At 41.4% G+C, this 16150-nt stretch overlaps 1 protein-coding gene across 2 annotated transcripts in view; it reads right to left on the bottom strand.

Annotated features, from left to right (window-relative positions):
• Positions 1-3610: 3610 nt before the first annotated feature.
• Positions 3611-16150, bottom strand: part of PHF21B (PHD finger protein 21B) — a 42349-nt gene continuing 29809 nt past the window's right edge. For both annotated transcript variants that reach the window (XM_017738700.1, XM_017738701.1), the window contains 6 exons: positions 15365-15419; positions 11572-11594; positions 10109-10267; positions 9321-9396; positions 8101-8204; positions 3611-5816 (listed from right to left, as the gene is read on the bottom strand). In XM_017738700.1, the coding sequence (XP_017594189.1) occupies positions 5592-5816; positions 8101-8204; positions 9321-9396; positions 10109-10267; positions 11572-11594; positions 15365-15419 (642 nt within the window). In that variant the 3' untranslated portion in view covers positions 3611-5591. The remainder of the gene's footprint in view (positions 5817-8100; positions 8205-9320; positions 9397-10108; positions 10268-11571; positions 11595-15364; positions 15420-16150) is intronic.

Below are 16150 nucleotides of genomic sequence, written 5' to 3'. Positions count from 1 at the left end.
GGAGACGTGAGGACAAATGGGAGAATTAAAAAAAAAAAAAAAGTAGAAATATACTGTGTGAAAAGTCCTTGAAATCAGCCGTTTTCATCAGCATGAAACCTCCCAGAGCTGAGCAAGGTCAGATGCATGAGTCCCCAGATGAAGTGACACGCAGCTATGTGGATGGGATTTGGGATTTTTTGTTTGTCTGTTCGTTTATTTTTTGAAGTTGTGCTGTAATGGAGGAAGGTAAGAAGACTGAAACACATAGCCAGTGGCTCAGCACATATTTTTTTATGATGCAGTTTAAAACCACTAGAAAATTCCTTAGTTACGCAAGTGCACTTTAAACCATAACATAATATCTACACCAGAATTTAATTTTTCTCAATTCACTGTTTTGTGAATTTATTTGTAATGCTACCCCTTCTTAATTCTCCTTGGAGTTTTAACTAAGACAATATTTCCATGGCCAAGAAAAGCAGGAGTGGCCCCAAGATGCAGATGAAGACAATTGGGAAGGTCTCACGTGAAGGGATGCAAAAGCCCATCAGGGTGAAGGATGCATCATTTCTTTTTCAGCAGCTACAGTTTAAATCACAACCCTGGGTTTTCAACAACATGGAGCACATTGGCAGCAGGACCCTCATGTTGGGGAGATATTGTAAGGGTCTCCCAACTCCTTTGATACCTTAAAGGTTTCCATGTTTGGCTGCAGATGGAGGAAGGCTTGTTGCAGGCACTTGTTGCTCCAGGCTTGGAGCTTTTGCTCACCTGTATGCAGGGACACAAAGTCACTTTCTGGGCCTGTGTCTCTTGTTCTCCCTGGTGCTGCTGTGCAACAAAGCACCCCAATTTGGAAAATGAGAGGGAGAAAGGGAATTTAGTATTTAAAGAAATATTGGACTCACTCATTAAATTATTATTTCAATCATCCTCCAATGGAAAATAATGAACCTGGTGTCACTGATTTTCAGGGCCTTGGCCATGGTTCTAGCTTGACACCCTGTGCTCTGCTTAGATTTCCCTTCGTCTCCCTGAGAGGGAGGTAAGCAAAGCATGCGGAGTTCCAGAGTTCAAGGAGTGAGCCAGAGCAGCCTCACTGATCTGCCATCACAGCAGCACTCCTGCTTAGCAGGGTAACCACACAGTGGGGACAGGGCCACACACCAGCAGTGAAATGGCACTGTTCCCATGTGGAACCAACATAGCACCAGTGCTGGGAACATTGAAGTTTCCACCTCAGCAACTGGAAGAGTGTCAACTGCAGCTGGACTGCCAGTCAGCTGTGTTTCTAGCATGAATATTGAGGAGAAAGGTGATTTATTGCAGCATTGTAAGCCCAAAGATGAAATGCAAAAGTGAACTAAAATTTCTGTGGTAACTGCTCAATCAAAGGTTGGAGTGCAGTATTTCTGCTGCATTTAAACAGCAAAGAATCATCTGCAATTTGCCAGTGCAAATGCAAACAACAACTTCAAAGGGCAATAGCATCTTTTGTTTTCTTTCTCCCTGGCTAGAATGTGTTATAGCAAGCTTGTGTATGCTTTGTAGTTTTTCCTATCAGGAAAATTTAATTTTTGTTTGCTTTTTTAAGGGAGGAAAAAAATCCCAACTCTTACTTTAGTGATCTTCTCCATGGTGAACTTAAAAGTGGCTTACACCAGGGGAGTCTGGCATTTTCTCTTTGCACCAGTCAGTCACTAGTGATTGATCTCAGAAGCCAGGCTTCGTTTTCTAAGCAAAATAAGCTGCAGTTGGAAAAACTTGATTAAGTAGTTTTATCTGATGTGGCTGTTGCCACTCATTTCAGCATGGCTTTCTTTCCAACTGCAGATGACATGCAGAACACAGAACAAAAGGTATGTATCAGTTTAAAATGCATTCTTCTAAAAGTTTAAGTGATCCTAATAAGCCATCAAACTACTAGAAAGCTGGCTGGCATGTGGAATAAACTCCTGATATAGCTGCTGTAGTTTCTGTTGCTATCCTTACACAGAGGTCTGCCATGAGAGAAGCCACTTGCTGGGCTGATGTTATTGTGAAATCATCTTGCAACATCTTCCAAAAATTGCTGCTGTGATTGTAAACAAAATACTAAAAAAAAAAATTGAGAGGTCTTGACTTTGACTTCTGAGCATTTAGGTCCTAGTGGCTTCTCCCTCTAAAGAGTATGAAACCTTGAAACATCTGAGATCTTGACACAAAAATTGCTCATTCTGGCATTGCTCTGTGTTACTTCCCAACAGACAGAAGTGTTCTTTTTCCTCTCATTTCTGAGGGACAAGAGACAGTAAGGAGGAAGAATAGGTGAAATTACATTTGAAGAGGTGCAAAATACAAAACTGACAGGCTTGGAGACAACACACCATTTAAATGGCTATTTTCAGAGCAGATCCTCTGCAAGATGCCATGTGAAAAGGTCCTGTGCACAGAAAACAGTCTGTCACGGTAAAATAAAGAGCCCTGAAGTTGTGAAGTCTGGCATAGCTACAAAGATAACTTTCACTTGGGAGGGGAGGCTGGGAACCCTGCAGCTCCCGATTCTTTTCAAAAACAATGCCCATGCCACAGTAAGGAACACGGAGGCTACCATGGCTCCTGCAAATCTCCACCAAAACCGCAATTTAAATTACTAGCAAAGATTAAAGGCTACACTCTCTTGCAACTGCATTAATTATTAAGGCAACATGCAGAGCTCTGTAAATGGCTCCTGTGTGTTAGCATAGCACTGAGTTTAAAGATTAGGGTGGTGGCAGACTAGTGATGATGATGATGATGATGATGATGATGATGACATATGATTTGGTGGGTTTTCTGGCATGGAGGAGAGGTGTCTTCTAATACTGGAAACAACATTAGGAAAAATCAGCCTGCCTTTCATGTAGCAGGGGCTGGCAGGGAGGAGGGAGCAGCTGAACTGTAGGGGAAGCAGGAGTGCAGTGCTGAGTTCCTCTCCCCATTGCAGCCTGAAATTAAAATGGTGATACTGCCAGGAGGTGAAGACAAGGCAACACACTCCCAGACAAAAAAATACCCTTTCCCCTACCCCTGACAAGAAAACCCCACCTCTGTTTCTGCTCTGCATAAGCACTAGCCACTGTGACAGGCTTTATGTAGCTGTGACAGTGTTTTGCTTTAATTTGATTAATTTTATTGGGAAGAAGTTCCATCCCTTCCACCAGCCAGAAACCAGCCAATGCCTGTGCGGGCTGTCTCTCCTTTTTTCTTTTTAGTTATAAAGTGATTTATAAATTACTTTACAAAATAGGGTCACCACACATTTGAAGAGCACCTGAGAGTGCAGGTATGAAAGCAAAGCCCAGGGGTCTGGCAGATGGGCAATTATTCCAAGAGGTGGGAAGCTAAGCAAGGGACTGGACAGGGTGCCTCTGCCTGGGAGATACAGTGGCCTCAAGGAAGAGGCCACCTTCCTGGTAGAAAGCAAGCAGAAAGTACTGTATTCATTCTTGCAGCTTAAGTTTGAAAATCGAACACGGTGGAGAAATCTGCAGCAGTCTCTTCCCCCCCCCGCCCCAGAGAGAGTCTGGCCAGGGAGGGGGTCCCTCAACGGGCCCTGGGCAGGCCGTGCTGTGGCCCTCGGTAGCAGTGACCACCATGACAATGCCAGGAAATTGTCAGTCAAGTTTAATGCATCATAAAGAAGTATAACTACATTGGCATATTTAAGACAAACACTTTTTTTTTCTATGCACACTATCCACTGGACAGTCCCCTTTTCAAAATAACTACTTTTAACAGTTGAAGACAGTTCTTCAGAAATTCTTCACATATTCAACCTTCCACACTTTTCCTTTTTTTTAAATTTGTCTGAGAAGGAAAAAAAAAATCATTAAACCTAAAAACATTTACATTGCAAGCCACTCAGAATGCATAATTAGCATACATTAACCAATGTATAACAACTGTGTTTTACTTAGTTCACTTTGTTCATCAATAAAAGAATATAAAAATCTTGTTCAATCGAGTGTTGTGTATTAAAATAGATTTGTATAGTACTGCACAGTTTCTCCCGGAGTTGTGAAAATGGTTGAAGGGACTATGTGCTGCCTAGTGATGGGCAACAGAAACAGCCAGTCCCTCATGTGTTTATTTTTTAAATTAAAAACAAAAAAACTATTCGGCACCATGTGATATGCTGATATGAGAGACTAGCCTTGTGTCCTGCTCTGGTTGCTTTCCATAAGTACCTGTTGTGCTAATTGATGGGGAACTTAAAAAGACAGAAAAATGGCACTGGGGAGTGTCAGTTGAGAAAACTGAGGTGTCCATCACCACTTTTCCAGGGGCCCTGGGGGCCAGGCAGGACCTTGCAGAATCAGGAAGACCAGCTAGTGAAACAAGCAGGTGAACTGGGATTTTCTCAGGCTAATGCTAAACACTTCCCAAATATGCTAAAATCCAACAAAATGTTAAAAAGGAAGCAAATTTCCAGAAACAAAATCCCCCCAAACCCTTTTAATTTTCCATGCCCTGTCCCTCCCCCAGAAGTCTTAAGTTCGAGTCTCCAGTTTGAGAAACAACCCCTTGAGGCAGTTTTTTTTCCTGCACCGTTTCAGCAGATATTTCTACAAGAAAAAAAAAAAAGAAAAAGAATTTTAAATCATGTTACATACCTTTAACAATAAAAATGCAGTACAAAAAATGTAAAGTTATCTTTTTGGCATATTATCTGTACTGACAAGAAACAAACCCCAGAATATTTATTTGCTTTTTTCTTTAAAAAAGAATCCAAAATGAAAAAAAAGAAAGAAAACCACAAAATAATCTCTTTAAATAATGAAACCCAAACTTTCAAAGATATCCACTGTCATGGTTTATGCTAAACCTTGCACAAAAAATTCCATGAGAAAAATACACTGATAGCAAAATAAGTAAAAAGGACCTGCAAAAGGAGTTTTACAGTTGTATTTTTTAAATACTTCAGAACGCATGTACAGAAGCATCAGCATGAAAATACTTCAATATTTTACTAGAAATGCTAACTTCATACAGTTTCTTTATTTAAATATCTTCAATTCCCAAGTCTAATAATACGGAAAAAAATGATCTTTTGTTTCCAAGGCTCTGTGAGTGTCCGTGATGCTGTTCCAGGTCACCTGAATCAATGGGACCAAACTTGTTCCTCTGAAAACAATCCATGTCAAGTCCTAAGTAGCTCAGTTTCTGGTTATCTCACTGAATACCCCACACACAAATAGCTTTCAGCCCAACTACTTCTCTAATACCTTACTAACGCCTTTCTGCTTAGAACAGAAAGCCTGTCTGCCACCACAAAAGGCTATCCCGCTTCCTATTGGCCATGCTTTTCCTGTTCATCCTCAGTCATAAATACATTAAGGCCAACACAACAAAACAAAATGTCATAAGCACCGAAGGTCTTGGCAAATACAAAACCGCAGCACAACCTGCTCTGTGGGAACCCGCTGCCACAGTGACCTACAAATTGGCCTGACTGGTCTGCAAGTCTCTAAGTGTATCAAAACTGAGATTGCTTCTTCTTGTCTTGGTTCCAGTTTCATCTCTCCTATGCTCACGTGCATAAAGTTTCTCGTCCCCCCTTCCTTAGACCTCGCACAGCCGACTCTTTGTCAGTTGTTACCCTGTGATGGCTGCAAGGCTTTGTGCATGGCAGCGGAGGCAGGGGAGGGTTTGATCCAAGGGATGGATAGCAGGGAGGTGGTGGTGGTCGTCGTCATGGTAACCTGAATCATCTGCTCATTTTGTATCAGTCTAATGAGGGTTTTGAGACGTTCCAGTGATGACTGAGTCCCTTTCTGCTGGGCCAACAGGCTGGTTTTTAGCTCTAAGCACTTCTGTCAAATAAAGAGAAGGGGAGAGAGAAGGAAAGACTGAGAATACATTCAGAGTGGTGTCAAACATCTCTCCAGACATCCTTTGGTGCCTTGAGTGCATATTCTGCTCAAATGAAGAATATTCTCCTTTGGGGAAAGCAAAACCATAGCTTAACAAATGGAGTAACCACCAGTACTGCACACATTGCAGCAGCTGTCTGAGGGAATAACATTCTTCCCTGGTGAAACACACTTGGAGGACATTTCCGACTCCATCCTGTAGACAGCCTGGCAGGAGCGCCTTCTGCACTCCACAGAGATGCCTGGCATGGGAGTGCAATAGCTGCATTACTGAAAATACAGAAGGCACCCCTCAGGTCTCTCACTCTTACCAAAGGACCCTGATAAGTGCTTGATGGGTGAACCTCACCAGGATGCATTTCATATGTGCCACACATTTCAGGGAATAGGAACTGTGAAGATCCATTAATCTCACTGAACATTATACCAATATTTTTCCGGCAGATAACTTTGCTCCAAGACACAACTGTTACACCACAGCAGTCACAAGAAAGCTTTTGTCCCTCGGGGTAGCCAAACTGCACCCTGTGATCACTTGAAATGTTCCATACAAACCTCTGTGCAAATGGGCACAAGAGCAGGACCTAAACAAAGGCATCCCAAATCTTCCATTTCTCCAAAAAGAGATAGGAAGAATCAGTAATTCTCCTTTCCCTTCCCAACCATAGACTGCTGCATCCAGCGCCCCATTCTTCTGTGAGGAACAGACCCAAACCCTGAGTCTGTCTGTGAGATGGAAGGGGACAGTGGTCTCTAATATCTGAAACCTGTTTCCTTTCTCCCAGTGTGCCCAGGATTCTGACCAAACCAATTACTTGTCTGCAGATTGCTCCTCTTTGGCTATGGTCCAGATTGCCCAGGGGTGGGGATTCTCCAGTCCTGGGGAACTGGGAAATGCTCACGTGAAAATAAACTTGTTTGGAAAGCAAATGTGTGGAGCTGCTCAGAGGTTGGCTTAGAGATATGAAATTTCAGATTTTTACCATTGCACCTGTCAGGTGTATGAGAGTGTTCTTTTTCATACAAATCTCTGTTAAAATGTCAGAATGAAACTGCTCTGTGCTGAGACACTTTTAATTTATTTTCTCCTTTCAAGTGGATACATTTCCAATAAATATAATCATTGGTTGATATTACCATTTAAATAAGACAGTGTTGCCCACTGAACGAACCTGATTCTGCTTAGGTAGAAATTTTACTGATTTTGATAGCCATGACACACACCTGATAGCTGACAGCTTTTCTTTTTCCAAATTTCTCAGCCCATTGCACTCTCCTACCTACTACATATGCGTGTGGTTCCATTAGTGCTATAAACATGTACAGGGAATATTCCCCAGAGTGATGTCTTTTAATAAGTTATTGCTTTTTCTTCCACTCTGTTTTATGTGATAAATATTTTAACATGCCTCCTCTGAATAACTGGAGTGGTAAAACAAGCAGTGACCAGTTACTCCTGCAGCTGCCACTTTGATTTTTCCAGTAAGGAAGTGTCAAATATTTATTGAGACTGCCATGCAAACTAACAGCTACCTCTTAGGAGGGAGGTAGCCCCAAATCAGTTCCTTCAGCCATGAAGGGTAGGAATTATGGCTTTGAATTCAGCCCATTCAGCCAGAATGGCACAATATGTGTGGGAGACACCTCCAGACAACAGACAACATCTAGTTTTGAAGTAAGTTTGGAGAGACAAAATACTTGTGAATCCATTTCCAGTCATGGAGAGATGTTACAACATTCAGTAAAGATGGTTATTTCTACTTAATATAAAGTATTATATTTATTATATTATATAAATATAAAGAGGTTTGAACTAATGGACAAGCAGCTACCAGCAGAGGACACCCTTGTGACTAAACTTTTCACCTAGAGGATGGAAGTGCCTTGAAGTCATTGGGTAGCTCAGAGCTATGGATGCAACTACAAGGAAGACAGCCATGGCTATTTGGGAAGTTTTGTTTGTGTGTGTGCCACAGGAATTCAAGTGATCTCTCCTCCTCAAGCCACTCCAGAGTGCCCCCCCAAAAAGCCACTCCAGAGTGGCTTGCTTTTGTGCATAAAGGAAATGTACATGTACTTCCTCAGAGAGAAACACATTCATACTTGAAAATCTATAGCTTGGGAGCTTGAATAATTTTCTAGCCATAAAATACCATTTTTTGGGGGGCTTAAATTCTTTATAAACATCTCTTCAGGAGACTGTGTCCCCAGTCAGGTGTCTTACCTTCATTGCATTGTTGAGAAGTCGATCTTTTTCTTCTAACTGTCTATGCTCACTCTTCAGCTCACTGCTTCTCTTTAGCAACTTTCGCTTCTCTTCTTCTTTGACTGTGGAACAGTAAGGTTAAGGATGCAGAGGTTAAGAAAAGGACATAATGTGCACTTGAGGATAGAAAGCAGAAGCCAGTATTTTGCATCGTGAGTTTTGTCAGCAGGTACAGCCACAGAAATCTGGAGTTTCTGCTTGCAGGCATTTCTTCACAAAAAGGGTGGTCGGGCATTGGAAGGGGCTGCCCAGGGAGGCGGTGGAGTCCTCATCCCTGGAGGTGTCCATGGAATGGCTGGACATGGTACTCAGTGCTCTGGGCTGGTTGACAAGGTGGGATCAATTACCGGTTGGACTCAATGAACTTGGAGGTCTTTTCCAACCTAAATGTTTCTGGGATTCTATGCATGTGTCTATGTCAACGGTTAGCACACAGGACAACCCAAAAGCTACAGTGCACCTTTAGGATTAATTAAAATTCATCCTTAGACCACATGTGATCCTGGAGGTCTCCAAGAAAGAGGTGAATGGTATTTAGAAGAGGCCAGCCCCTCTTGGGGCATGAATGGCAATAGTGACTCTGGCAGAAAAGCACAATTGTAACTGTGCCAGACCTCCGTAAAGCTCCTTACAAATATGATCTAATGCCCCAAACAGCATTATTGTAAGAGTGCATCAGGGAACCAAAAAAGAATAATGCTCAATGCACAGCTGTCAAACAGCGTATGACCCTAGTAGCTGCCATACAAATAATACTGAAACAGTTAGAAGCTGGTATTGCTGTGGTGTCTGAGACACTAGTCTGGCAGTGTGCTACACACCCGATTACGTGGCTCTGCTTAGCTTGACTGTGCCTCACAAACAATGATGCTGCCTCAAAATCTTGTTTCCAGCCCTGTTCCAGAGAAGGCACCACTTTGATGACAGCTTCCTCCAGAGAATGAAGTTCCTGAGAGATCACTCCCAACTTCCTTACAGGAAGAAGATGGCAAAGGAGCAGACCAAAGGGAAGGGGAGAGAAAAAGTCTGCTCTCCCCAGTCACTTACGGCCCTATGACCTATACCATCAGACCTGGCATCATTATAACATCACCTTGATATTTCTGCTAAGAAGGACTCAAATGACATTGCCCATCATGAGCAGGGAATCCCTTGTCAGTGGCTGAGTTAACCCCTACCTGTTTTATGAGTAACATAGGAGTGAACAATAGCCAGAGTTCCAGTCCATGGCACATTGTCATCTTTCTTTAACACCTATAAGCCCAGGAAACAATAAATGGTTAGGATTCCAAAAAACACACATTAATGTTTGCTCCAGCCTTACAGTGCGGCAGGACCAGAACTTGCGTCCTTGTCTCAGAACATAAAAGTGATCTCAAGGCTAAGCACAAGGAACTCTGTGGCACAGAATCTACACTTTAGTGACACCTTAGTGTTTTAGTAATTTTTTTCTTGCTTGTGCAATCAGCATTATTCACTGCAACTAGAAAGATTAGCATATAACTAACAGATTATGCTAACAGATTAGCAAAACTGTGATGGACAGTTGTGTGTAACAAACATGATTTAAAGAAAAGGAAGTTTTCTCCTCACACCTTTCAGATCCACTGGTGAACAGTGTCTCCTTCTGACACTGCCTCTGTCATCTCTAAGATTTACATTCTTTGTCTGGCTACATGCTAGTGGTGTTACTGTAAAGAAAGGAGCCGAAAGAACTGAAGAGACATTTTAAGAGGACAATTCTTAGCAATTTTAGGCAAGCTACAGCACTCCGTGTATATTCTAACTCTAGGATGATGAAAATACCAGAAATAAATACTGCTAACTCCACTAAAACCCTCTCAGTATTTCTTTATCTAATGTAGTCCACTGAGCTATGACCATAGGTTAGATTAGTTTAGGGGTACACAAATTTGAGGTGTCTCCCATTTTCCCTTCTTGGTATTCCATGCTCCATCTAGCTTACCTTCTGTTGGCACTTTGGGCAGACCCAGACCCCTTTGGGGGCAGTTTTGAGGGGTGGGTCCAAGCAGTTGAGGTGATATGCTCTAGGACATGTGCCACAGGGCTGCAAGTTAACTCCATGCTTGCAAGCAGTGCAGTGTTCATCGTGGTGAATCTCGTTCTGCAAGAGAAGGATGCCCTGGGTAAAGTCAATCCATTGAGAACGTCTCTCTATACAGCATTCAAAGCCTCTACTGCAGCAGACAGACTCCTTCAAACATGAAATCTAATTGTCAAAAGGACCCTGACAGACATAGAAGATAGAAATAATAGATGTATGATAGCAACAAACAACAAAAAAGCCAGAAGCAAGTTCCATAAATTGAAACAGAAACATAAAACCCAACTAATGAAACACAGGAGAGAGTCAACTAATATAGCCAGTTTGTGACACAGGAATTATTTCACTTTTTTCTTTGCCAGTGTGTTACTACAACACATGTATCCCCGTGCATGGCTCTATCTTGAGTCAGAGTTAATGTGGGGATCACTTGTCCTTCATGCCCTAAGCAGAAGGAAGCAAGCAAGAAAAGGGTTCTGGGGAAAAAGCACAGTTCCATGTTTCATGCCCATTGCCTCAAAGGGTAGCTGGGGAAACAGGAGGCTGGAGCACACCCTTAGGCTATGTACCCTCTTTTGCGAACTCCTCTGGCCTCTTTCTCCCTGGTACTAATTGTTCTCTGCTCAGACTTGCTGACAACCTTTCTCCAACAAGACTGATTAGTGCTTTGTCTGAAGCAATTCATTACATGAACTAAGACTCATCAACAAAGTTACAATGTCATGTAGTAGATTGCTATGCTAATCTGGTGGCAACATTAATTACTCTTTTTATAATTAAGTGCATTTTAATAAAGGAGACATGATTTTGAAACTCTCATGGCTTGTGAATCATTATAAAAAATCAAAAATTTCCTGCTGGTTTCCCAGGAAGGAGAATAGTAATTTTATATGTTTTTTAATTCCAAAAGAATATTTTCATTTTTAGGAGTAGTAATTAAAAAGTTTCATGACTTGTATCTTGAATTCTGAACCAGTCCTGTCAAAAAATCACTCTCTAAAATGTTACTCTTTAGACTACCTGCTCAAAGGATCTTAATTTTAACCTCAATGTAAGGAGATTTAATCTTTACAAACTAGAATAGTTACTCATTTTTCTTATAAAATTTTCATTAAACCCACAAATCTGGACTAGTAATTTTTCAGTCAGTGGAATCAACAAAGGGACTAAACTCAAGCCTTGCATGTGAAAGCCCAAGAGTTCATCTCTGAAATTCTAGCCTAGGGACGCTAAGATTTAGTTAAGTGGGAAAAGAGAATACTGCAATTAGGTACCTTGAGAGTAACTACAATAATCAGAAGCAAGCACTGAATACACAGTGATGAGAAAGATACTTGCTAATACATAAACTTTGCCACACATACCTTCCAGAATGGATCCTCATTTGCTAGCATATAAAAGAAGGGCAGAAAACAGATTAGTGGAAAATACATTGCTGCAGCGGTTGCTAGTTCTCAGCTATGGGAGTAATTTTAGTCAAGATGTGGCATAGGAGATCAGGACATTGCCAAAATTAATGCTGGCAGGAAAGAATGTAACAGCAAGGATTAGCATTTGAGAATTAAAAATGCACATTTGCAAGAATCCCATGTCCAAAGGTCTGATGCTAAAAGGTCATGGTATTTGAAATTTTCAGAAATTTTCATGCAGAACTCCTCTCCACATGCCAGTAGTCAAAAAGTCCTCCTAGAGGACCTCAGTGTTCTGGGTGTTGAAAAGGCTGGCCCTGAACATAATGTGAAGTATTAAATAGGTGCCTCTGACTAATCATTAAACACAGGTTTAAATGTTGAGCTGATTCCTGAACAAAATGGTCAGCTCCTTGTGGGAGTGAGCCTGATGGTATCATCAACTCCTTCTCATCAAACAGCTACCGCCCAGAACACCAGTGACCTTTGGATGAATGAATCTGTAGTGTTTGTATTCACAACCTGATATGAACAAGAACCAACAGAGCTTGCTGGAAAGCAGGCCAAGCCTTCCATAAAAAAAAAAAAAAATTGTGGAATTCAACACACTTTGGTCCAAAAATAAAAAGCCAGAAAACATTAAGAGCTTTATGGGAACTGCACAGTTGGTTGTAATTTTTGCTGCTGATTTCATAGAATCACAGAATATCCTAAGCTGGAAGGGACCGATCAGGATCATGGAGTCCAGCTCCTGGCCCTGCACAGACACCTCAACAATCCCACCCTGTGCCTGAGAACGTTGTCCAAAATCTCCTGGAGCTGTGGCAGCCTTGGGGCTGTGACCATTCCCTGGGGAGCCTGTCCAGTGCGCCACCACCATCTGGGGGAAGAGCCTTTTCTTGATATCCAGTCTAAACCTCCCCTGACACAGCTCCAGCTGTTCCCTTGGGTCCTTGCAAGGGGCTGGAGCACACTGTCCCAGTGAAAAATGCTTAATGGACAGGCCTTTCTTTGGGTTAAAGTGGAGACAACCAAACTGATATTTCTCTGTTGTCCTCCTTCATTTCCCTCTCTCATCAGAATGGGAATATAGCTGTCCCATTGTGATCCCTCATATCAGACCCACCTGGAAGTCCCCTGCCGTTGGTTTTACACACTGATGTGTGCATACATGTGAAGATGTACACATGAGTAGGCCTCACACACATGTAGGAAGAGGAACTTGAGAATAAAGAAACAGCTTTCCCTAACCTGGACCACAGGCTGTAAATCTCTGTGATCTTTGCTAACAGTGCACAGTGCTGCCATTCCTGCAGAGAGTGCAAGAACAGGGCAAGAACTGAGTAAACCTTTCTATTCCTGAACCATCCTTCTCATGCTGGCATTTTATGTGCTTCCCCAACCCTGAGCTTGCACACTCATTTTTATATTTAACAGTCTTTGACAGATTTTTTTCTTCCATAAATTTCTCTAGTTTTCCCAAGAATCGTAGTATACTTTGGCAATGAGTTCTAGAAATAATCACACTTAAAAAATCTGTAGATGTTACTTCATATCCAAAAATACACACCCAAATATCCACCACTATATGACATCACGATTACTCAGGGGATATAAATGTTACTCAAATAAACAGAGGCTTCATAATTGATGAGTCTTTTGTACAAATGATATATGTCAGAAGATGTGACCTCATTTCAGATAAGACATTTTCATATAAATGAATCCTGATTAATTGACATTTTGAACAAAATTTACAAGAATTGTCCTCTTCTGTATTTCCAGAAATGACAGTTGTTTCCTGGACATCATGGGGATTTTTTTCTAGTTTGTTTATTTGTCTTTTCAGCTCACTTTTGCTACAGAGTTTTAAACTTCTTTAAACATGTCCCCTTCCCTCTTCTACTTGCTGAAAAATTAAACTGAAGACAATATTTTTAAAGAAGCACTTTATAAGAGAAGGGGTAGCCATCTCTGCACTGAAGCTGGAGAACTACATCACAGCAGAGCCAAACAATCTGGGACAGCACCTGCCTTCAGCTCAGAGCTTGCACAACATCCAGCAAAACAGTGCTGGTGCCAAAAAAACCCTTGCTGAGGTGGGGAATTCTGCTATAAAGAAGTCCATCTTAACATTCTTAGAATATGCAGAACTCCAGCACATGTTCTGGATTCTGGAAAAAGCAAAGATAGAGGACTCAAAGAGGAATTAATGATTAAGGCGAGAGGTTGCTGATTTCCAGGAAGCTCTGAGACAGCTGAATCAGTAGAACTCTGTCACTTGCCTGCTTCCTTGCAAATAAAATGGGAAACATGTCACAAAAGGAATGTCTGGGATATCAGACCCTAACTTAAACCCACCAAGGGGCTGGCAGCACAGCTTGCTGCATTGTTACGCCATTCTGTCCTGGTTTCTCACATGTGTTTACATGGGAAAAACAAATAAGACAAACAATAAATTACAAATTTAATTTTGAAGATAAAACTAAGCCAGGAATAATGTTATTTCCACTGGGGCTCACATGAGCCTGGCCTCCTGCTAAGAGGCATGCTATCATAACTGTTTCCTGTAATAACCTCTCCTGTCCTCTGAGACCAAATGCATTAGAGGCATATGGTAAGTAGGCCAAGTGTCTGCATCTGGCACATGAAGTTTTGAAGGTAGAGAGAAGCACTGCTGCTTTTCAGTCAGTGCTCCTGTGGTGCAGGAAGTCAAGGCAGAGGCAGAATGGTGAATCTCAAGCACTAAATATGACACTTGACAGCGAGATCAAGCAAATACTGAAAAACTGTCAAAACTCCATGTCTCAATTATAATTACCCCTGTAAATGCTCCTAATACTGAAATAATATTTAACTTAGAAAAAGTTCTGTCTTCCCTTACCTCTAATGAACCTCAGTAGAGAGTAAGTTATAAAGGCAAAACAAGGACAAGGACAGAATCAAATTTCTTTACTCGCTTTGTTTTCTTTTCTGAAATACAACTCAAGCTTCTCACTTTCTTCCCTAAAATACTACCTGGGCCTTGTCTGGAGAATTAAACTATACTCAGCATTCTCTGTGTTTCATCTCACATGTCCCAACTCTTTGTCTTCTGTGTGTTGCACATTTTTTCCTGAAATGGACTTCTTTCCATGAGTTAATCATCAGCATCCCCAAACAGCTCCTCTGACTTGTTAATTCTCAAGACATTTACTATTAAATTTTTTAGATTTGAAGTTCTTATAAATACAAGACTGGAAGGCATCTTCAAGGTCATCAGGTCTAGATTTATGGCTCCACCTCTTGGAATCAGAAAAATTGTGGTTTTCAGTACTTGTTATTGAAGCAAAAGGTGTGGGAAATTTCTAGTACTTGAGGATGGAGAGCAGTTTCTTAAAGCTGGTGGAAAGAGGCAAATGATAAGCCTAAAATAGTAATTATTTTTCCATATATATTTTTAAGCACTTGGGGTTGGCAACACTCTTCCATAAGTTCTCTCACTGCATGGTGCTTAAAGTGCCAGAGATCAGATTTTCCACTGATTGCAGAGGCTTTGGATCCGTTTCTACACAATTGTGACCTTTAGCCTTATCTTTCCATTGTTCTTGCAGGAAAACAATCTATTTTCACTTCATACTAAAAAATGCAGGGACATTGCACAAAGTAATGCCCTATGGTATCCTAACAGTAACTCATATGAAATCCTACGAATAAATTTTTAACATGTCATTAGAACAGTAGTATATCCATTTAAAAATACACTTACCTCTCGTTGAAAGGAACAAGGGGTTATTCAAACAATTCGATGCAAGGCGTTTCCGCTACAAGGGAAAAGAAACCAACCCCCATGTCATTGCAAAGTGCTCTGGTTGTCTCTTACATTTCAGATTAACAATCTCCATGGGCTTCCCTCATACTTAACCAGCTCTCCAAAAGCTACTTAGACTGACCACTGACACAGACATACAAACAGTTGCATGATTTACCTTTCTAACAAGTTCTTCATAGAGTGGTTTATTGTGCATTAGATTTTATTAAGAAGAGAGAAATACAAATTGCAAATCTTATTGATGGGGTTACAGGATATGCTGCATGGGCTGGTAAGAGCAAGGCTATAGCAAAACTAACTCCAAGCCCAAAAGTGTCCATAAGGGAAAATTGTTGCTGTGAGATGACATCTTTATTTACATATCTAGAAATGGTGATGGATTTCTCACCTGCAGGAAAAACGTTGCTACCTTTGTGACACCTGCCTACAGTTCAGAGGAACATACTGCATTTGCAAGCAATGAGTGAGGCCCTTAGCAAAATATTTGCCTTTCAGAAGTGAATGTGCAGGATCTTGAGGAGCTGGCAGTGATTTCAATCTGCTGAGATAACCAAACTTACAAACACAGAGCACCACAAATCTGTCTGAGATATTTAACTCATCTAACACAGCCCATGGCCAGCCTTGTCTGATGGCACAAGCTGCGGTCAGTAGCAAGCCAGGCTTCATTAATAGTCTAGACAACCCTGAATTGTTCCTGTAAGCCATCCAATACTTGTTCAG

The sequence above is a fragment of the Corvus brachyrhynchos genome, unplaced genomic scaffold (genome assembly GCF_000691975.1).
Source record: "Corvus brachyrhynchos isolate BGI_N302 unplaced genomic scaffold, ASM69197v1 scaffold517, whole genome shotgun sequence".
Taxonomy (NCBI): Eukaryota; Metazoa; Chordata; class Aves; order Passeriformes; family Corvidae; genus Corvus; species Corvus brachyrhynchos.
Note: the sequence above shows the minus strand (reverse complement) of the source record. Positions and strands in the feature narration are given on the sequence as shown.